General features: G+C 42.0%; 1 protein-coding gene across 1 annotated transcript; it reads left to right on the top strand.

Annotated features, from left to right (window-relative positions):
- The first annotated feature begins 5,556 nt into the window (after positions 1-5,556).
- Positions 5,557-7,748, top strand: sox17 (SRY-box transcription factor 17). The gene is made up of 2 exons (XM_069696353.1): positions 5,557-6,052; positions 6,453-7,748. Exons 1-2 carry the CDS (start codon positions 5,755-5,757, stop codon positions 7,358-7,360), a joined length of 1,206 nt encoding a protein of 401 aa, XP_069552454.1. The 5' UTR covers positions 5,557-5,754; the 3' UTR covers positions 7,361-7,748.
- Positions 7,749-23,496: the final 15,748 nt, after the last annotated feature.

Genomic DNA, 23,496 nt, shown 5'->3' on the forward strand with positions numbered 1-23,496 from the left:
TGACCCTGTATATGTCCAATATATGTAGTATGTCCACTGTTTCCCGTCTTTATGCTATCGGTTAGGCTAACAGCTGCTAGCTATTTCAAAATAAAATATCCAACATTTGAGAAATTTGCTCAAAAAACATGATTTATGCTTGTATAAATTAGATTTATTTTTTTTAAGAGAAGGGGTGTCTTAGACTTTGTCATTTTCTTCTTTTTCCTCTCTTATTTATGTATAGGGTAGTTATTGTTTAGAAACTTGCATTTGTCATATTCTCCGAGATGGTGCGTCCACGAAGGCCTATTCCTACATTTGAAGCCAGTGCTTCAAACACAATATCCCTGGCATTATAATTTCGTGTCGCTGTATCCTCTAACTCTCCTGACTGAAACCACAGCTCTATGGATGTTCTCAGGAAAAGGACTTTGATTATTTTACTTGTTGCTTCCGCTTTATTGTTGGCTGACCCCTGGCAGTGCGCAAACCCAGAGGTCACGACAACTTGTGGTGAAAAGTTTCTAAACATCCTCGTGTTAGCACGACTAAAGGCATATTTAAGATTTGTCTTGGACCCGGGCTTCAGTTTTGTAAAACAGACAGAGAATGAGGGCGAGACGAGAAGATAAGGCGGATGCGCTCATCTCCAAACTGAGCAGCAGAGACAAACAAGAAATGGTTTTATCATCAGAGCATCTTCACGAGGAGGGGGCAGGATGGTGCCGCACAGGGGAACGAGGTGAAGGTATCCAAAATGTCCTCTTTGCTAAACGTGGAATGAACCGGCCAATAAACATAGCAGGGCTGAGTAGATTCCCACCTGATTCCCAGAAGATCCCTGACAGATTAACGCCTCCAGAACAATGAGACGAGAGTGGAGACGGCTTCCTCTGTGTCCCCACTTGTCTGCAGCAGACAACATCCCAGTGCTACCCTTTCTGCAGGGTTGGGGTGTGTGCTCTCGGGCAAGGGAACTTTCCCAGAAATCCCCTGAGGGAGGGGGGAAGACTGTACCACCAATAACACATAAAAACATCTTTGTGTGCATGTGAGCGAGAGGCAAGGTTTCAGACCACGTGATCATTTTCTGTATTTAAAAAAAAAAAAAATTGCTTTAATTTCAAGTCCCCAATTTCTGTGACCAAAGAGTCTTGCAGAGTGACTTCTGGAAAGAACACATCCCACCGTAGACTCTCACATCCTATAAGGGAACATAATTTACCGCTTTAGTCTGTGAAATACCTCTCATATCTGCAATCTTCCACGTGGGGTGATTTTCAGATTGCTAAAGATTAACCACCAACAAGAGACTTAAATAAGTGAAACTATTTACTTTTCATTGACATATTCCCATTTCTGGTCCTCGACAGGGTTCTGCAGAAGTTTGATTGACAGACAACAGCAGAAAAACAGAAAAGAATTCCTGAGTGGCATTATTAGTGTTGAAACTGAAATGTTCCAGCTTTAGAAAAAGGTGTGATTTCTATTTACAGAATCCCTCTCTGACAAGATGTCTCTCTCCTCCTTTCTCTCCCGCACACCTGTTACATGCTCCCCTCCTTAAGCTTCTCATTCTCTCCTGCTGATGAGCCCCTTCCCCCATCCTGAAACACCTCCTGCTATCCAGGGCAGGTGTTAAAGGAAGTCATAGTCTAATCAGACAATCTAAATAGTCGCTATCTCACTGCTGATAGGGACAGATGTCTATACATTTCTAGAGGGGTCCGAGACTGTATGGCTCTGACTTTGTTTCCCAGCTTTAACGATGCTTCAACAGCCCACAATACACTAAAGACCTGAGTGTTTGATGTAGGGTTGCAACTAACGACAAGATTAATATACATAAATTCATCCGCCATCTTATCTTTAGCATCGTCAGGGGGGGGGGGATGCTAGAGCCCACCCAAGCAGACTATTGGGCGAGATCGGGGTACACCCTGGACTACTACAACCCAAACTTGTGTACTCAGTCAGGTGAAAAAAAAAAAAATCAGTTAATGCAGGGTTAAGTTTTTTAGGTATACACCAGAAAGACCACAGTGACAGACAAGTCTTATCTATGAATCCATAGATGTTCATGGAACAAATGAAGGGATGAATTCTTTACATGGAGCCAGGGGAACACAAACTGAACAAAGAGTTGCAAAACAATTGTTTTTACATCACGCTAAAGCAGCGTCATTGTCACGCTTTGCCTTCCCTAGGCGTGAAAGGTACATGTTTCAGGCGTGATGGAGGTGATGGGCCGAAATACAAAATACGTACAGGGAGGATGTTGTGGTGACTTGTGTCCGAGTCTGTGAGAAAGTAATAGTCAATACGGATTTGTTTTGATGTAAGTAAAGTTAGTTACTTACATAATGTAACATATTTAACTTACATGAAGTACGTTAAGTAACTCACGGGAAGTACACAACGATACTTACATAAATGACTTATTTAAACCCAAACCATGGTCTTTCCCTAAACCTAACCACGTGGATTTTGGTGACTTAAACTTAGACATCTTACTTTCCACACCGAGGCGAGGTAAAACTTGACCCTGACACAGTCCTGTAGTGGACTGATGGGTGTATTACACACTTTGGCCCAATACGGGCGTTGGTTTTTCTTAATAAAATGTCAGAAAATAATGACACAAGCCTATTATGAATTCCTAAAGCCCAAGGTAACAGCTTTAAATAGCATGTTTTGTCCAACACTTTAGACATATTCAACTTACAAACAGATACAACAGCAACGAGCAGAAGCTCTTCACATTTGAGCACCTGGAACTACTGAATGTTTGACATTTCTTATGCATTTTATGGCTTAACTGATTAACAAAAATCGTACTCCTTTTCAAGAGTAGGGCAGAATACCCAAACCACTTGCTGCTAATTAGCAGAGTATTGTTTAAACTCTGTGGCTTTGTCCAGCTCTGGCCTGTGCAGCTCGAGCAGCTCGGGGGATCAGCGCTAAGTGCGAACATATATACACCTTCCGTCCCCGTGATTTAAACTAACACTCCTGCCTCGCAGCTCGGCACAAAGGAGGCAGCAAACACATTGTGCAATTCCCAAGAAAGCCACCCACAGACATTTATACGCCGAGACTGGCGACCAGCAGCTCGACTGCGTTTCAGAACTCACTTGGAAGGCGGACAGTTTGTGCTGCTGCGCCAAGGACAGGAAGTGCTTGCAGAGGGACAGGAAGTGCTCACCGCTGCAGTAGCCGAGGCTGGAACTGAGATAATGCCATTGTGTAAGCAAGCCAAGTGACCTCTCCCTGAGCGCAGAGTCCAGAGGCTGGCGTCGAGAGCCCTGGCCCCCACCCAGCCCCAGACTCCCCAGGCACGGGGTGGGGGACTTGGTGGAGGGACGGGGGGGGGGGGGGGTTGGTATGAGGCGTGTCACCTCCCCTTATCCACCCAACCTCCACCACCACCACCACCTCCCCTCCTCTGCGTTGACTCTGAACCTCACCTTGTAGAGGAAATGTGGCTGCGACTCCAGACTTTATGACTTCTCCCATCAAACGCCAGGATTTTTTCACTCCCACACAGAGAGAGAGAGAGAGAGAGAGAGAGAGAGAGGCAGCCAGGGGGCACACTCATACCCACGCCCATGTCAACACATGCATTCAGGGAGACACACACACACACACACACACACACACACACACACACACACACACACACACACACACACACACACACACACACACACACACACACAGGGTCCCTCTTTCTCTACTCTATCGGAGTTGGGGGGGGGGGGACCCTATCGGGTCATCGGCGGTAAAATAGACGATGACAGTATTATAGTCCAGATCCTGTCCCATGCATGCAGTGGCTGGCTGGACCTCCATTCAAATCACCCTCCCACCAACCCCCAGAGGGTCACCCGTGTGTGCTCTGGAGTCCCCGCCGGTGTCTGCTGGGGGCATGTAAAGGTTGCATAAGCATCTCTCATATTTCTGTCAGCCCCTTTTGACGGGTCAGATGGACCGTGGACCGCAACGGGGATGGGAACGATCCGAGAAAAGACGGAGCTGACAGCTTGGGGTCTGCTGGCTCTGATAAGAAGCCCTGCGGCCTGCGGCTGATGTTTGGATTTCTGACCACAAACAGGGGCTTCATTCTCCGCTACATAAACACACCGAGTCTGGACATTTTGAGGTGCAACAGGTTGCTTTAACCTTTTCCCTCGTACCATTATCCTGGTCTGGGACAGCTACTCCAAAAACAAGGAAACACATTCTCACACATTTCTGAAGCGCGCACGCGTGTCATGAAAGTTAAAAAAAAAAGAAGTTTAGATTTGACTACTGGCTGATGTCATCCACATATATCCAAAAGGACTGCTACTCAGTGAAGCATGCTAAACGTTTCACCTCAAGCTCAATGTAAAACTTCAGGTCTAAAGGAGGCCGATTTGGAGGCAGATATATATAAAATAAAAGTTCTTTGTTGAATGAATGAGTCTTATTCTTTACTTTTAAGTGCATACAAAGGATTATAAAGCACACAATTAATTGAATGTGCATCTAATGAAGTAAAAGTAATTTAGGCTGTGTAAAACATAATAGGTGAGATATTTTTGGTGAAATGTTCCTTAAAGTATGCAGTGAGTTGTTGAAAGAGGTACAATAGCAGGCAGTCAAATCTGATAAAATACTTTATAATTTGTTTAAAGGTTTTATTTTTAGTAATACATCGGCTTGGCATTGCCTCCCATGTAAAATAAGTTAAAATTGTCCTCATTACTGTGGTAAGAAATTGTGATTGGGGGTGTTTTACCCACTAAACTTAATTAATCACTTATCTGTTTTGGTTCATTAACATCCCAGACGACGTCTACACGAGCGGAAACTGTTTTGACATTTGAACATCACAACATGTCTCACAACATCTCACAGTTGTGTGTCGTGGGCCTTTTCTTGTTTATTTATCCCTTTTCCACTCTTGTTGATTTCACTCTTAGAAATGTCAAACCCTCAATTTAAGCCTTTTGTCCAGCGCCACTCATTAAGCTGCAATCAAAGAAAGTCTCTACCGTGCGTAAAATTTGCGAATAAGGGAGCCATTTACTACACGCCTAAACCTGTTATTCAAGACTTTAACACAGATTACGACCCAATACACACACTGATGATTAAGTATTGGCTTGCGAGAGTACTTGACTGTAATACAATTAAAACCGAACGAGTGCGTGGGGCTGGGCTTGTCCATTTAAATTCAATTAAATTAAATTAAATTAAAGTGTTTGTTTCACCTATTTTCGCCCCAAAAGTAGATTAAATGACTTGATGGTATTTTTTTTTTCTCGCCTTGCATCAAAGCGTGCACTTGTTTTTAATCTCTCTGTAGAATTCATCATTTAAACGTACATGATCAACTATTCCCACTGAGTTCTGCACCTATTTGAGATGTCGCTGCCTCCGAGAGTCTCACCACTCCACACAAGGGCTGGAGGCGGGGTGCTCTGAACTTTTTTACACCTTTGTAGTAGGCACTCCCTCCACATGGTGATTGGCTGCCTGTGCGTTTATAGCGCACCAACATTCACATTCACTGCTGAGAAGTCGGTACCTTTCGCTCCATGCGGTCCCTGGAAGTAGCTCATGGCTCTGACTAATTATTTTTCATTCCAGCCTGAAAGCCAGAGACGTTTCGACCTTCCTCCGTTCGTTTTTTTTTTAAATTTTATTTCTAGTCTGTAGGCTCTTATCTCCCAGTCGTCTATCGTCACTGTCCGGTGGCTCTCCAACCCTCGCAGCTGGACAGAGATGAGTAGTCCCGATGCGGGTTACGCCAGCGACGATCAGACCCAGGCAAGGTGTACGATGTCAGTCATGATGCCTGGAATGGGACACTGCCAGTGGGCCGACCCCATCAGTCCTCTGGGGGACTCCAAAGTGAAAAACGAGCCGTGCGCGTCCGGCTCCGGCGGCCAGAATCGTGGGAAGAGCGAACCGCGGATCCGACGGCCCATGAACGCGTTTATGGTCTGGGCGAAGGATGAGCGAAAGAGACTGGCGCAGCAGAACCCGGACCTGCACAACGCGGAGCTGAGCAAAATGTTGGGTAAGTTAAAGTATGCTCTATTTAAACAATATGTTGCCCATATATTTGCTTGATCTATTCAAGCTTTTACAGTTGTACATAATTCGCTCCAGACTGTTTCCGAATTTGAGGTGCCTGTTTTCAAATTTTATGTAAAATCAATTTTATTCTCCTTCTCAAACAACCGTAAATGGTTATTTCCCAGCGGATGCAGTGGTTGTTTGTCCAGCAGGTGATGTGTGTTTATAAAAAAAAAAAATTAAAAAAAAAAGTTAGCCTGTCAGAGTTAAGCTGCAGATGTAACCTCAAAAACCTGTCCCAGCCCCCTAAAATGGCAACAGGCTATTTTTGTGTGTATCACCAGGCTGCGCACAGTATCTGCTGACATATCGCTGATGTGCGCTCTCCTCTTGACCTGCAGGGAAATCATGGAAAGCCCTTCCTGTCACGGAGAAGCAGCCCTTTGTGGAGGAGGCCGAGCGGCTGCGGGTTCAGCACATGCAGGATCACCCCAACTACAAGTACCGGCCCCGGCGGCGGAAGCAGGTGAAGAGGATTAAGAGGCTGGAGTCGGGCTTCCTGGTCCACGGCGTGTCCGATCACCAGGCCCAGTCGATGCCCGGGGAAGGCAGAGTGTGTGTGGACAGTCTGGGCCTCGGCTACCACGAGCACAGCTTCCAGGTTCCTCCGCAGCCGCTCGGCCACTACCGCGACGCTCAGGCTCTCGGGGGCCCCTCGTATGAGACCTACAGCCTCCCCACGCCCGACACCTCTCCTCTGGACGCCGTGGAGTCGGACTCCATGTTCTTTTCTCCACATTCGCAAGAGGACTGTCACATGATGCCTCCCTACCCGTACCTCTCCCAGGCGGCAGAGTACCAGCACCAGGACTCCCTCTCCAACCACCACAGCAACGCCATCCTGCACCGACACCCGGCCTCAGCTCCGGAGCAGCCCCCTCAGCAGGCCACCCTTCCCCCCTCTTACATGGGATGCCACAACCCTCTGGCCATGTATTACACCCAGCACTGCAGTCCCAGCCACCCCAAGCGGCACCCAGGTGGGGCCGGACAGCTCTCCCCGCCTCCCGACTCCCACCCCCACTCCGCAGCGGACAGCGTGGAGCAGATGCACCACTCCGAGCTGCTGGCGGAGGTGGACCGCAGCGAGTTCGAGCAGTATCTGAGTTCCTCTGCGGCGCGTGCGGACATGACAGGCTTGCCGTACGGGCCGCACGAGGCTGGCATGCAAGGACCCGAGAGCCTCATATCATCGGTGCTGTCAGACGCCAGCACAGCTGTGTATTACTGCGGCTACAACAACTCCTAACCTCCTGCCTGGCCCGGTCCCCCCACCGCCCCCCGGCTGCAGGGACACATGATCTGACCTCAAATCTCTGTAGCTAAATTTGAAGAAAATGTTTTTATTTTTACTTTTGTGTTTTTTTTTTCACTACTGAGAGGCTCATGACATTTTGAATGCAGCGTGGAAGAAGACTTTGTATTTAATCGTTGTAAGGACAGTTAATAAAGCCATAGAATATTTGAGTATGAACACTGGTTTTAACTTCTCTTCCTCTCTTGCAGGGATATGAGTTCATTTTGAGATGATAAATATTGTACAGCCACTATTTTAAGGATTGTGTATATACTGAATGTGGTTGGTTTTTGTTTTTTTTATACTTTTGCACTTTTGAGAAATAAATGTTTGCAAATAGTCTCGTCCTCTCGTATTTATTACGTATATTCTTTTATTTTCATGATGTCTGATGAAGCTTTCTTTCTTTTGATGCAAGTGTATCACATTAACTTCCTCTGTTTTATATTACTAATCAGGGTGTTAAAGGGTTTTTAAATTAAAAAGCAAAAGCACAAATTTGTGTACCAGGCATTTTTCCATGTGGCACAACACCACCGCTTATTTCAGTGTTGGCTCGGTTGGTTTTTCCCACTTCCACACTTAGCCTGAATGGACTCCCAGCAGCAGCAGTTGCTCACCTGGAAGCGGGGCAGCGGAGGGCCGCGACCCGGTTTCCCGGCCCGGACGGAGTGGAGGTAATCTTAGTATCTGCGTTACACATGGCGCCTTGTTTTCGCAGCATGGGAGCGCAGTTTATGCTCCGGACATCCTGCCTGTAAATGATTTAGTCTCTTCTGATTAATGCTAGAGGCCATTAAAATTCAGCACGGTCTGCTACACGCCTGTCGAACAATGGTGACACTTTATTTTGTGTCGTTCTCACAACAGAACATGACTTCAATATCCATCCTGCAGCTTAATAATACAGCAATGACATCAGGTTTTATTTCTGAGTATACTGAATGGCTATGATATATTTATCCTCTAATGCCCGCCTGTTGCTTCGACATGAATCAAACTCATCGGGAAAAAAATCTTTAAGAGATCAGACCAAAGTTTGAGGATAATTCGAGGTATTTATAACTCAGAAAGAGTCCCCGTTTTATAAATAGAGGTTTTGCCTATTTTAAAAGGAAGAGGTTCTTCTCAGAGGGGTCAATCACCCTGACCTCACAATCCATTTTTAGCACTTCAGAGGAAACATGTTCCAGAGGTGTATATATTCATGTGCTTTGTTCATGCTGAATGTTTTCTCTTAACGTAGAAGAAGACGTTGGACCTCGAGGTAAATAATGCCGCTTCTTCCCACGGCCTTGATAATGATGTCATCTCTCGTTGGACTCTAAAAAAAAAAAAAAAATCATTACATCTTCTTCATGTCCTAATAGCTGCAGTTTTTCCCTCTTCAGCATACGTTTGTGGCCGTGTTTTGGGGTCAAGACAAGTATGTCTGATATGTGGAAGGTGTTGTTACGTGTTTTGACTTCCCCTTCTCTCACCCAAAATTGACTCGTTCGCCTCCGGGCCATGCAGCAGGGTCCATTGTAATTGGTGTGGATGTGTTTAAATTCAGTCTGCAGCTGAGTGGCAGGTTTATCCTCCCTGTTGTTACAGCTAATGGGTGCATAACAACAGGCTCAGGCTTCGATCCCCAAGGCATCAGCAGGGTGGGTGGGGGTCACCTGCACAGACTTAAGGGACCGGCAGACCCCCACCCCCCAATCTCACCGATGATATTATCTCCACACGCTAATTGATCAGACCTAATTGACGAGGAGGTGCTCAATAAATACATTTTAAAATTAAAAGTTTATCTCGGGTATTGGAAGGTGATGGATAAAATACCTATGTTGGAGACCTGTTGGGAATTTTTAATGTTAAATTAGATTTTGCTTTGTTTGTTTTGTTTATTTTGTGTTTATTTGCATCCATTTAAATACATCTTGATAAACGGAAGTAACAGAATATATCATGATTAATGTGCAATTTCTGAACTTAAATATGTTGTAAAATGTACATCTTGTATTGGCATATATTGTGTATCATTGTGTTTTATTAGTGCAGCATTTCCTATGTTTTGTATTCAATAGGAGTGACACAGTACATGGAGTTAATGTGGCAGTATGTAGTTTCCCTTGATAAATATTTCAGCTGCTCATTTTACTCAAAATAAGTCACGACTTTTTTTCACATTGCTCCACGCGTACCAGAAAACGATCATTTCTTTCATTATTTGCATCTTTTTCCAAGTATTTGGATGTTTGTATCAAGCAGCAGCACCAAAGATGGTTCAAGGTGAAAGCAAGAAATTCAGTCAGTGCAACGGGAGCACAGCTCGAAGCTCAGGAAATCAGGGCTTTTTACAGTGTTCCCGTTGCTGCAGAAGTGTGTGTTCCTGTATGTGTGTGTGTGTGTGTGTGTGTGTGTTTGTGTTTGTGTGTGTGAGCGAGTTTGTCCTGGGGCTTCGCTGCCAGCAGTCTGCAGAGAGCCACTCAGAGATTATAGCAGCACCGCCGGCTACATTAACACAGCAGCACTTAATCATGGCACTGCCCTAATCTCATCTCAGGTAGCTGCCTTTCACAAACAGCCTGACAAACGCAGCTTCATTTACCACGTAAAGTCAGCTGCAATTTCGCTCAGCAAACAGGCAGGATCAGCTGCATTTGATCATCTCGGACGCAAATACGGTGAAGTGCAGTGAGAGGGTTTATTGATAATGTCCCGTCAGCTCTGGTTGCATACACTGAATAAACAGTGACAGAGAGGTAGACAGAGCTTTTAATGAGCTGAATCCAGGTGCAAGCAATTATCCCTAGTTGATTTCTCTCTCCTGACTTCACACCCATTCAGAAACAAGGTGAGCAAATAAAAACAAGAAGGCACGTCAAAAGAGTGGTGTAGCATTTTGGATACTGCGGAGAATCGGATAGTGCAAAAACTGGCTTATAGTCAGTAACAGGAATAGTGCTGAAACCATGAATTGACGAACTGAGTAGTCAGTTGGAAGAAAGCGAGTTTACATGAATAACAAGTGAATGCTTCTATTTGTCAAGAGAGGTTCGCTTTACAAATGGTTTGTACATTGTGACTGCCTCTTTAAAGTTATTAGATAATTTACCAATTCTTAAGAGAGATCCATTTTAAGACATTATAGGAGCAAGTTTTGGGCTGCTAAGTTGTCAAAAATTGCTTTGATTGTCTGACAATTTACTTTATGGGAAAGAGCCGCCGACTATCTGGACCAAAGTCTATTTATTATATCCTCAATGAGTCATTCAGGATAAATTAGCGGTTTACCAACATCTGTTGTCACCAAAAAGAAACGTTCACCAAGAAGATTTCTCACAACCTGCCCAATTTGTTCTCATTAATGGCGTATAGCTCATCTCTAATGAGTAATAATAGCAATAAGGTCATGAATTACAACTTATAAACCCTTCATAAATAATGCCTTCTTAGAAAGTGGTGCCAAATAAGTCTTTTACAGCTTTTATAAAGTCAAATGATAAACTCTGTCTGGTTTCAACCTCACGAATTTGAAGATTTGCTCTTTTTCCCTGTGATATTTTTGACGTTTTCAACTTTTTGTCACTCAAAACAAGCAATTCAAAGACGTCTATGTGGCCTGTGGGGAACTCATAATGCTCCTTTTTTTGAGAAGATTTTTGCAAAAAGATCAATCCATAATGGGAAAAAAAGAAAAAAGAAGTATATTTGCTGCCCAAACTCCAAATAACAAACACTAAAATCAAACTGCTTACTGTTGCATGTTTGGTGTTTTGTAAATGTGATCGAAACGTGTTCCTTTTCAACTTAAACGTCATCCATAAAGGCACGAAAATAAAAACGCTCTCTGCGAGCTCAAAGTGAAGATTTAAGCGGCAGCAACAGACAGAGGCTGCTAGGGCCCAAACTGATTAAGTCATTGATAGTAGATTGCAAATACAGCATGTGAGACAGCTGCAGGAGAGGGTGTGTCCCTCGTCTAAAGCAGGGCTGGTTGCTCATAATCCCAGGCATATGCTGTCCCTCTCTGGCCTGATCGCTTTTATGGTCTCTGCCTGTCACACCACCGTCCAGTTGTGCTCCCACTATATATAGTTGCACTGATACAGTCAATCTCCATACAACGCTGTGACTCAATAGTTTATTTTTCTACCGATTCCAGCACTGCTTTTGTCACACATTCAGTTATAAATAGTTTGGAATTGATAAAGTGAGCAGGTACCTTCGCTTTTTGTGCCGGGTTGTCAGCTGTTGTGTCAAATTTCACACGGATTATTCACAAATGAGTTTTGAAGTATTTCTATTGCAAGGCTACAATGGAACATTATCGCAAGGTGTAACAGCTTTGAGCAGCTCTTGTAATTTTTTTTGTGGAAAATGCTTTACACGTTGTGCAGGAAGGCAGTTTAGCTCAAATTCGGAAGATTTTAAGTTTATAACTGTCATCAGCATGTTAATATTTTTTGTTTTACTGTGTCGCACATAAAAGTTCCCACCCTACATGGATGTGGAAAGATAAATGGCTCCTTTGTTAAAAGACCCAAATCAAAATAGTCAATATTTTTTTGCCAACATTTGACCAAAATGTAATTCTTATTTTGTGGTTGTTTTAATGAGACTTTATGTGCGTTAGGTTTGGATGATACATCAGCAGGCCATTAATATATAGCCTGCATTATGTCTCTTGAAATAAAAAATTATTCATGAGACATTAAGATAGTTCGGGTTGAATCAGTAATAAAGTATTGATGTAATGTATTGAACGCTTCAAATAATATAGCCTCCAAGCAAATTCAGCAGTGACAAATGGGAAAAATAGAAAAAAACAGTAAGAAATAGGCAGATATGATAAAGTGCTGCTGCACAAATGCGTACGATAAAACAAACAGGAATAGGACTGATTATAAAATGGTGGTTTGGTGCCAGAGAACATTTTTCAAGCTTGCTGGCACATTTGTTTCACAGTCAGGAATTGACTCAGGGAGCTGAATCAACTCCAGGCCTCTCCCGATCAGCTCAGCACTCTCTGTTCTTTTGTTTGAATCCCCTCGTGGCATTCAGGACAATTTTTAGCTTGTGTCCAGGCGGGTAGTGAGTATAAGATGACTACATCAGCAGTCAGTTTCCTCTCCGCTGTGTTTTTCTTTGGGAGGCTAAAAGGTGTTGGCAGAGTACAGCCATACTTTGCTCTCTTTAAGTCGTGTGGCCTCTTGTTACAGGATTCCCAGTTGGCTTTGGACCTCATTTCTAAGGAAACATGTGAGGGAAGTGAGCCATGGTGATGAGTTGCAAGGAACACTGTGTAATGTGACTAACTCAACACCATCAATGACTAACTTCAGTTTGAAACTATCACTGAGGGGAAAAAGGAGCAGCGAATTCTCACATTTTGACTAACAAATATATTGCAATTTAAATTTGAAGTAAAATTGTTGCCAACATGAAAAATACAGAAAAGTTGAAAGAGTTAGCTAAAACGTTTGAAATATGTTTGCAGCACATAATTAAACTTCATGGGAAAACGGTTGAAATAATTCCCTTACAGATAAACAGTGGAGCTAGTGAGCTAAAAGTACTCGATAAACATGTGAAATAGCTTAAATTTAGTTCATGAATAAGTTGTTGAATTAGCTCACTGATTGGTAAATGGTACCAATTGGTAATCAGCTAAATGGTTTAAAATAACCCGCTAAAAGTGATGAAAACTGTTTGAATTAAGAGACATTGAGAGACATTTTTGGAAAAGGTCAAATGATTCGCAAAACGATGGATAATTTAAAAAGTGATGACCAGTTTGAGATAGCTAAAGTGTTGGTTGAAAACAGCTACAAGTTATGGATTATTGCTCAAAACAAAAAGCAAACAGATTATGAAAAAGTTAGATAACGGAGAAACAGGTGAAGTGGATTAATCAAATGGATTAGGTCGGACTAAATTGTTGGACACACTAGTTTAATCAATTAAAATTGGATGGCCGGCAATGGAACTTCATTTGAATTGATTTAGAGCCTCGGCGGCGGTGCAGCACGAGATAAATGTGGACCATTGTCTGTTGCCGTTTTTTTTCTCCTTTCTGTCGTTCTTTGAATCTTTCAGAGAGCACCTGTCCCCACTTCCTCGTTCCGATGAATCCTGTTTGCTCCGTCCATGAAAGATTGGCTGGGAACATCCTCTATCCGAGAGGAAGCCATGCTCTGCGAAATTCACACCACTTGCCCCATTTTGGGAATCACCGGTAGGACTTCCTAAAAAATAAAAATACATAAAAATATATTCTAAATAAAGGGGGGAGAGGGCATAGTGTCATGACCCGGGTCAACTGCCTTTGTTGTCTCAGTGTGTGTCTTATTTATGTGTGAATGAGTGTGTCTCCCTGTGCATGTGTTCGCAGGCCAACTGTGAACTGATGACATGCTTTTGTTTATCATGAATTTATGGATGAATTATTAAGTTTGAACCACATTTGGGTAAACTTTTCTATTTAAACTAAAAGCGTGCGTTTATGTCGAACGTTTCAGTTTTTCCACCTTTAGTCAGGACTCCTTCCTGTTTGATGGGGGATCACGGGAGATATTACTTTTAGACACTCTACTTTTGATAAGATAGTAAACTAAATAATCAATTTGGTGGGTTCTCCTTTCTTTACATTACAAAAACATTTTGGGAACTAAAAATTGAGTCAGGAAAAAGAAACTGAGAAACCAAGTTGTCGTATTGTGTTTTTAGATGAACTTCTTGATGAAGTAAAACCAAAGCATAACAATGTCTAGACACTGTTTGGTGTTTTTTTTTTTTTTTTTTTTCAATACCACTATCAGTCTGAAGGCTGTCTCTGACACAGGAAGAGTATTTGTGCTCCTGTTATTGGATTATGAACTTCAAACAAATATCAAACACATTTCCACTGAAATAGCAAACAGACCACTTCCAGTTCCCCTGGAGCTGACAGCGTCTCCTCCGTCTGCACGACCCGGTCCGTCCTGTTAGGTGTGTCAGGAACAATCTGCAACGCAGAGAAAAATGTTTTAAATTTCTAAAAGGGAAATCGTTAATTTGAATGTTTTCTTGATTTTAAAAGTTGCTGTGGTTTGGTTTTCTGGAGGAGGTGGAAAAGTGAGTTGTGCTGTCAGTTGTCGCCACTAGGGGTCAGCTGTGCACAGGACTACGTGAAGCTCATTGCCTAATTAGACCTTTATCAGGTGTGGGTCAATAACAATGTATAATGTAATAATTGACTGGTAAAATGACAACTTTAAGAAACAGAATAAATATGTTCTTTTTTTTTTTTATTGTTTCCCATTTCAACTGCAGCTTTTATTCTGTTATATTTGAACAATTAAATACATTTTGTTTTTAACATTAGGCCTATAGTATTACATCATTTGGCCTTTGTGATGTCATTACTTGTATAAAACACTAATAAATAAATTAGAATAATATATTTGATAAATGCGTGGTATCAAGGGTTAATCCATTATTTCTAATGTTGGCATATTGATTCGAATACCTGATTATAATATGACAACACAGTTGTAAATATGGATGAAATCTGATTTATCAACTATTAAATTGGATTTAAGGGATAACGCTCCAGCATTCTGACTAATTATGGCATAATCAGTCATTATATAATATTATGTATATATTATGTCTTTCTGTTAAAAGGGAATCGTACTATAAATGGACCTTAAGCAACCGTCCCTCATTAAAACCGCGCTTTCTCTTTCCTACTTTTTAAATCCAGAATAGTTTAAATATAGATACATATATTTCATACACTTTAGACAATATGTTTTATTGCATTTATACAGAAAAAGGTTGTTACTTATGAAAACTTGCCCACTGCTACCAGCTCACAGAGTTCGAAAATATAAAAACATAGATATTTTAAACTTTCACGTTGCAGAGGGAGGTCACTGCGGAGCTCTCGGGGAACATCTAAAACAGTGCGGCCAGGTGAGACCACATGACCCTGCTCCGAGTCCAATACGGAGGCAGGTGAGGTGGCTTGGCCCGATAATCCCTGACAGATGTCCTGCCGCGGTCACGCACAACCGGGTATTTTAAGCTCCTGCTCTGCAGTCACTTTTACCATTGCAGGCTGAAATGGTTTGATCTGCTGCACTGCAAGAAAAACACATGACAACAATACTATAATTACATAATAATTCATAATAATGCAATTTAGGGGCATCGTGAAATAACCTGGAGGCCAAATGACGTATGATTGAAGGTGAGTTTAAATTTATGACCTTCAGAAAAACATTTCATGTTTGCAGAAAATGAAAGGATTGGAGTTTAATGCCAGTTTAAATATGCAGTTGAGTTTTAGAAATATTCATATAATATATGAAATATGGATATATGAAAATATATATATATATATATTGCACACAATTGTCACCCTGTATTATTCATATTGTTTTTTTCTAATACGGTTTTGTTAAATACTATTATATCTGTTGTGTGTCATGAAGAAGGCTTAAAGTACTTTTACTGCAAAGTAATTGTACATTACAGGTATAACATTTTATAATAACATTTATTCTATGATATAATTATTTGGAGTAAAAATCTTGCCAAATGAGTCGTTATTAAAGTTTGTAATACTTAGTTACATAGTTTCTATCCAGCGATGATTAATAATTATTTATTATTATGTAAGAAAAAAAAATGCAGCAATGGAGAGACTGTGAGTATCTGACTGGGTGTGTATACATACCGTGGCTGCTTCTGAATATTATCTATGCTAATATTTTGGGCGAGTAAAAGTCAGATTTATTTGTGAACCCAAACTATAAATGGCCATCACAGTCTTTCTTTAGTCCTCTGAACAGTTCAGGCCATCTGGATGACCAGAAATAAGCCAGTAGTTGATGGAAATGTCTCCTGAATATTGCATAATTTCTACATCTGACATCATCATTTCCTGGGTTTGTCCCGTTTCCTTGAGTGTTTTAGAGTTTTTCAAAATCAGATGGAGACTGTGGCCATAAAGATATGAACAAGCAGATGATTGTTGTATGATGTATTGTTCACATTATAGTCTGTACAGATAACCATTTACCGTTTCCCTCAGCCACTGTTATCTGCCCATTTGTTCTGTTTAAATCTGTCTCGCTCTCCCAGACCCCTAAACTATTTAAGACTATAAAAATCCATATTAGCCCGTTTGTACAATATGCAAATGATGTCTTCAAACCGAGTAAAGTCCACAGTGAGAAATAATTTCAACTTTTTTTCAAATGGGGCGTCAGGCAGTGGGGATAGTGTCCTTCAGCTGCCTCTAAGCTCCTCGTGGAAGTCTCTTTGAACCACTGAGCCACTGAACCACTACGAGCTCGACATTTAATGTGCTACAGCTAATCCTGATCTGTCCCTCAAAAAAAAAACAGCGAGCAAGGATGAAGAACTGTTCAGCCTCCGAAAAACAAGTGCGACAAACCATTTTCTTGCTACAAGATGCCACAATTCAATGGCTGCACTGGAAACAAAGGTTGAATTTCCAGCAGAAGTACTGTGCGTGATTTAAGTATTAGTTATGTAGAAAGAAGCTTCTGAGCAACAGCTACTTATTCACAAGGCTAAACTGTGTTCACAGTGTGAAAAAGAGGAAGTGCGGCTTAAACAGCACAAAACAGACACAACGAAGAAAAAGGAAACTAAAAGAGGCAATGCAGAACAACTCTGGATGTAGGGGGAGTAAAGATGGACAAACGGAGTTGTTTACAACTCAAGGTAGGCCGATTACTTCATTAAAACAGACAACTGAAACAAGTCGTGCCCAGAAGAGAGCTTATGAGAAAAAGGTTCAATGCAAACAAAAACGTAAGAAAATGAATAAATATCTTTCTGAATTTACAGAAGAAACTTATGATTACCTAAAAAAAAAAATTAAAAAAACAGTAACACGGTATTTTTTGTCCCCGCTGAATTGCCTGCAATTGACACCGTTTCAACAGGAATTGATGGAGGCAGTAACCCGCTTGTGAACCCTGAACATCAGGAACGCTGATCTTTAACAGCCCACAGAGACGAGTCAGACAGTGGGCGACTCAGATTCACCACATCCTTTTGTTGTCAGGTTAAGGAAAAAGTCAAGGCCAACTCGATAAGTCTGTGTGTGTGTGTGTGTGCGCGCGCGCGTGTGTGTGTGTGTGTGTGTGTGTGTGTGTGTGTGTGTGTAAGTCAGCCAGCCAGAGTGCATGAAGAAAAAGAAAGGAGGGCAGAAAATAATGACTACGTGCACATTCCTGTGTACATGCCCACTGGTAAAAGTGTGTAGATGTGCGCGCGCGTGTGTGTGTGTGTGTGTGTGTGTGTGTGTGTGTGTGTGTGTGTGTGTGTGTGTGTGTGTGTGTGTGTGTGTGTGTGTTCATTGTAGGCTCACAGTACAGTACATGTGCTGCCCGCAGCGTCTGGAAAGTCCATTTGTGCGGCGATCAGGATGCCGGTGTCACACACGGGGAGGCCGCCTGTCTCGATCTCTCCACTCAGCTCTGTCGCTCAGTGACCGACCCTTAATCAGAGGAAGGTTGTCTGATGCGAGCCCAGACGGATAAATCACTCCTCACCCCGGGCTGCTATCTGGCTCCCACGTAGCCAGGTTGTCCCGTCAGCGGACTGGCCCTCCGCCCGGGGCCCTCCAGAGCCAACAGCCATGTGGTATTGAGCCCTTTGGTGGAGGAGGATCCCTGCCTGCCACTGGCCTCTGGAGAATAATAGTCCACATTCTGGGCATATCAGCGTTTATATTTATGTTGAGCGGCTTCGTTGTTGTTGATATAACGTACCGTCCCAATCTGCAGACAGTGAAAAGACACCGGCTTTTGGCACATTTTCTAATTCTTTAAAACGGTGCTGCAATTCTGCTGCGGATTTTCAAACGGAAATAGAAAGATGCACAGATAATATTCTGGTAAAATAAGACGGGAAAGAAAATAGCCCCAGGTGTGGAGCTATTTATGTATTTAACCAGTTTGCTTAAAAGCAACAACACCTAAATCTAAAAATACTTCATAAGTGTCCAAATTTGGCTTAAATAAAAGTACCCCGGTGGTCTCTGGACACGATCCATGTTGCTGTGGTGAGCTCACCATTTGAATTGCCGAGCATACCGTGCGCACAACTCCCCACGTCGTAACCATGAGCTCACGAGTTTCTTATGAAGGCCGCCTGAGTATTTGTTTTTAACATACGATATGTGCAAAAACATGTTAGAATATTATGTCAGTTAAATGCTAATAAAGGCAAACTGGCTTAACGCTAAAGTGAGCTGACATTAGCCGTAGCGTCAGGCCAGCGAAGCCAGATGTTATGTGGGTTATCTCTCATTTTACTAAACTTACTTAAAGTTAACAAAATGCTTCAGCTACTGCTTAAAAATGTAAGACTTAAATGGTAAATTAATTAATTATAATAATTTGTAGAATGTAAATGATGTGTAAATAAAGACTTGGATGGCACTGTACATTTTTTTTAAATCGACAGCAGATTTTTCATACAGGTTTCTCTTGGCTTTTGGATTTTAGATTACAAACAAATTGTACCTTAAATATGTACTTTATTAAGTGTGAGGTACTTTGCAGTACCACTTTAAAACATTAATAAACATTTTGTCTTTGAACATTTAACACAGATGCTGTTGAGTGGAAAAAAAAAAAAAAAGAAGAAGAAAAAAACAACATGATGAAAATAATGTGCCAGCTTTTGATTGTTATTATCAAGAATGGTGGTCATTTTGAGTGCCGCCTAATTGAATAATGGTGATATCAGCGAACGAGTGGGAGTGCGGAGTGATTTACCGCACAGAGGAGCGTGCTTATCTCCCCCTCCGTCCCATGCAGGAAACACTGGGATGTCACCAGGCAGATTAAAAGCTTGGCACAGCTGATACGGAGCGCTCAAAATGGACGGGGTGGGGACCTCTGACTGCTGCCCGATGGGCTTCGGCGGGGAGGGGGACGGGCGGCGGCGTGACCTTACGAGTCCTGTTTGGCAGGGATTCTTTCAAAATCTGGGAATTCCACTGGAAGTTAAGAGGGGAAAAATAGATGTAACATCGTGTAACTTGAATGGAATTTTGAATAGCAGGCATTTTTTGGTGTCAACCCCTGCCAAGTTCACGCTAAATGCCCCCGCCCCTCTCCCCCTCAGAGGGAAAATGGAATTTATCAACATTGTTGTACATTTTTCACATTTTTTTTTTTTTTTTTTTTTTTTTTAGTAGAGCATGATTTTGAGTGCAAGGGAAGTTTAAGAGTGATCATATTTGCGGGATCAGCTGCCTGACTTTTAATTGAAGTGAATGTTTAAAACACTTTTTTGGTCACAGTGCAGCTGCATCGCTTTTAATTGAATTCCTAACAGCTGCCGTGGTAGGAATTTTAACCAGTTCTAAGGACTAAAATAAATTAAAAATAAATAAATGAGCTGACCCTTTTATTTTAAATGGCACTGCAAATGTACGTGGCTCGACATCAGCGCAAGCCGCTGTTATTGGGTTTTTTTGTTTTTTTTTTTATGTAGCCACCAATGTACAGTATTTCTGCCCTTTTAAGCAGGAGCTGACTGCGGCTGGCAGGAGATGCTTGAATTGAGGCGATACAATATATGCAGGCTGAAGAGAGGTGTTTGATGGGAACACAGGGAGACAGATCTGGAGGAGCAGCTGCACAGAGGACGCTGGGCCAAATATAGAAAGGGGAGAAGGGCCAAAACATATCACACATTTTTTCCCATTAACAGCATAGGTTTGAATCTAACTCGGCGCCAATTAGTTGCAGTATAGGCGCACGGGCCTAAAAATAGAGCGTGGCAGGGGTGGCAATACACTCGGAACGTGGCGACATATCTCCGTCATGGCGGCGTGTGATTTCACGTGTAATCATGCGAAGGGGGGGGGGGGGTAAAAAAACAACAGTATTCATATCACCAGCTGGTTTGTTATAACTCTGTGACGTGGAAGGGTTATGTGACAAATGGCGCTTCAGACGTTTGTTGCTATTACCTGTCACGCCGCATTGAGCGCGGCGCTTCGGCTCGCGCCTATTTCCAGTCTGATTCGTGTATGTTTGGCAGGATCCGCGCCGCTCTATCAGTGTGACCAGACGTTCTTGTTTTGTTTTTTTCTTTCTCCCCTCTCGGTTTCAACATTTGCTTGTCTCTTATCTCTGCAGCGGAGGGCTGGAATGAGGAGCATGCAGTGCTCTAGGCCTACCTGTTTACGCTGAGGGCTTCCTCCATTGCCCCCCCCACCCACCTCTCCCACCCACCCAGCTTCCCTCCCGGCTTCCTTCGAAGGATTTTTCACATTTTTGTGCTCGTTGTTGTTTTGGGAACAGGTCACGGGCTCGGATCAACGGAGCCTCCTGTGGCATTCCTGACTCTCAGTCTGCTCGGGCTCAACAGGAATTCTTTCCTACAGCACATATCGTCTGAATTCGTACACACCTGAGATATTTTTTGCAGCAGTAAACTACACAGTATGACAAGAGTGTCATCACTTTATCCTTTTATACTGAGCTGAAACCTGAGTACTTTTGTATATTCCTTTGATTCCTTCACTTGGTTTACTGTGGAATGAAGTCATCCCTTGCACGCTAATCCCATTCACTTACAGAAATAGACTCACTTCAGTCCAGTTTTGGTAGCTATTATGCAACACATGATAGTTCGTGGTTAAGGATATATACATGACCGGCTAACTCCCTCGGTAGTACAGTTCAACGTAATCTACTGAAGTCCACCACCCTTCTAAACCTAATTGTATTTCTAGAACAAGCACGACGTCATCCCGCATGTATTTTTGTAGGGACTAAAAAAAGTCTTTATGTGTTTGCTATTATAAGAATGTCCATGTTATTTTTACCGCTCTTATTTTATACTGTCGTGCAGTGCAAGCGTCCAGATAACACGGGGTCAAAGCCAATGCCCAAAGACAAAACAAACCTCAGACACCGATTATTCATTATTTGGATGCCTGGTGAATTCGAACAGCTTTCATTTAAAAAGGCAAGCTCTTCTCCGAGGGGCCTGAGAATGGACAGCTCCTTAATCCTTATTACTTTAAGAGGGCCTCAATGAGATTACAACCCAGCATGAATATTACAAGTGGTCACCAGTTCACCATCTGCTTGCCACTAGTGGAGAAAGCCCTTCGCACTCTTATCACATCCTTTTTTTTTTTTTTGTGTGTGTCAAGTTAGAGAAGGCCAGTACAAAAACACCCAAAAATGTTTTGAACGTTATCAATTTTGATACGTTATACTTTTTTTTTTTTTTTTGCCAGATTTCCCCCCCTTCTGGTGTCAATGGATACCAACGTTAAAAAAAAAAAAAAAAAAAAAAAATGATACATGCATGAAAATGCGTTAGTGGCTTATGTAAACATAAACAATTTGAAATCCTCAGACCACTTTTTCCACCTGCTGTGACAGCTTCACATGCATCTGTGTGACACACCTTTCTCAAGAGGATTTCCAAGCTGTGCACTTGCAACCGAGATTAACGCTGAACAAAGATTAAGCAAATTAACCACGATGCGGTCTCCCGAAATACACCGTTACCGTGCGGTTGGTTCAATAGCAGTCGTGATGTAGACCGTGGAATTTCATGGATCCTTTAAAAACATTTGGGACTCGTTGTGATGCCAACGAAGGTGAGTTCCCTTTGAAATCCTGCAGTTGTGTGTTTGTTTGCCGGCTAAGTTTTGTTTTGAACTTGTTTACTACGTCCAGGTGTAATGTCCTCTGTGTATTACAGTTGCACTGTTTGAAATGCCATTTTTCTACCATGAATTACTACAAATAGTTGAGAATGTGATTTTTTTTTAATGATTTGTTGAATTATGATATTAATACTGCTAATACTACTAACTACACTATCAACTTTTAAAAAAAAAAAAGAAAAAAAAGCCTTTTATCAAATTGACAAAATATTGGAAATTTTAGCAAACAATACATTTTGTCACGAGACAAACTTTTCATGTGAAATCCACAATAATTTAGCAATTCAAGGTTTTTTGTTGATTGAGTTACAATATTTTGAGGGATAAGTTACTTGTATAATATGATACGGTGTTTCAAATTAAAAAAAAGTAAACTTGGGTATAAAATTGTTAAAAGGATAAAATACCCTTATAGTATGCACCAAAAGAAATAATGATCAAAGAGGATTATCTGCCAAACATTTCGCTACCATTTGTTGGGCCTTGCAGTGTTGTTAAAACCCAGCTAATTGAATAATTGTAGATACAAACCACCTGACCAGTTTCCCAGAAGCGAGTTCGTGTTGCCTGACAACTGCAGTCTGACAACAGTAAACAACATATGTTTGCATTGCGTCACCTCAGATGTAAACACATCATGACCTTCTAAACAAGGTGTTACAGTTTTCAAAAGTCAAGTGAGACAAAGTTCTTTTCACCACAGAGTTGTACATTATACATTGCCCTCCAAAAGTATTTGGACAAAACAATCTACCAGCAAATATCAACGGGATTCCTGAAGTAATCCCGCACAAACTGGTATTTAATCCACAGAAACATAGATTTATCACAGTGAACCAAATACTTTCTACTTAAATAAAGGAATCTGGCTGTGACAGAGCATTTGAAGTTCTGATAGTCAAATTTAATGTAGCGTGTCCATCATTAACATGCTGAACTACACCTGTGGTCACTCTGTCTCGGGCTCTGCTGTGTCAACTAATTGACCACACCTATAATAAATCTCCTTGTAACTGGTAAATTAAAAGCAACCAAACAAAAAAAAGAGAAGTGAGGTGACAAAAGGCCAAGTGTTGTCCGTTTGTCCAAAGAAGGCCACTTTGACAGATCAACCAAAAAGTTAAAAAAAAAAAAAAAAAAGAAAGAAAAAAGGATGACTTGTGTTTGAGAAAATAAGGTGCAAAAGCAGACCCAGGCTTACTGGCAGCGGATTTGACCCAATAATCGTGTGAAATCACAAAAAACAGCAGCAGAAGTTGCTTCAGATCAATGAGAACTACCAGATACAACTCAGTTAAGAACCCCTCAAAATAGGATCAATCAGTATGAGTAGTGAAGGAGAGCGATATGGCAGAGACGATTCATGAAA

The sequence above is a fragment of the Brachyistius frenatus genome, unplaced genomic scaffold (genome assembly GCF_029030835.1).
Source record: "Brachyistius frenatus isolate BFR_SWC_R1_liver_20210118 unplaced genomic scaffold, ASM2903083v1 Contig_21, whole genome shotgun sequence".
Taxonomy (NCBI): Eukaryota; Metazoa; Chordata; class Actinopteri; family Embiotocidae; genus Brachyistius; species Brachyistius frenatus.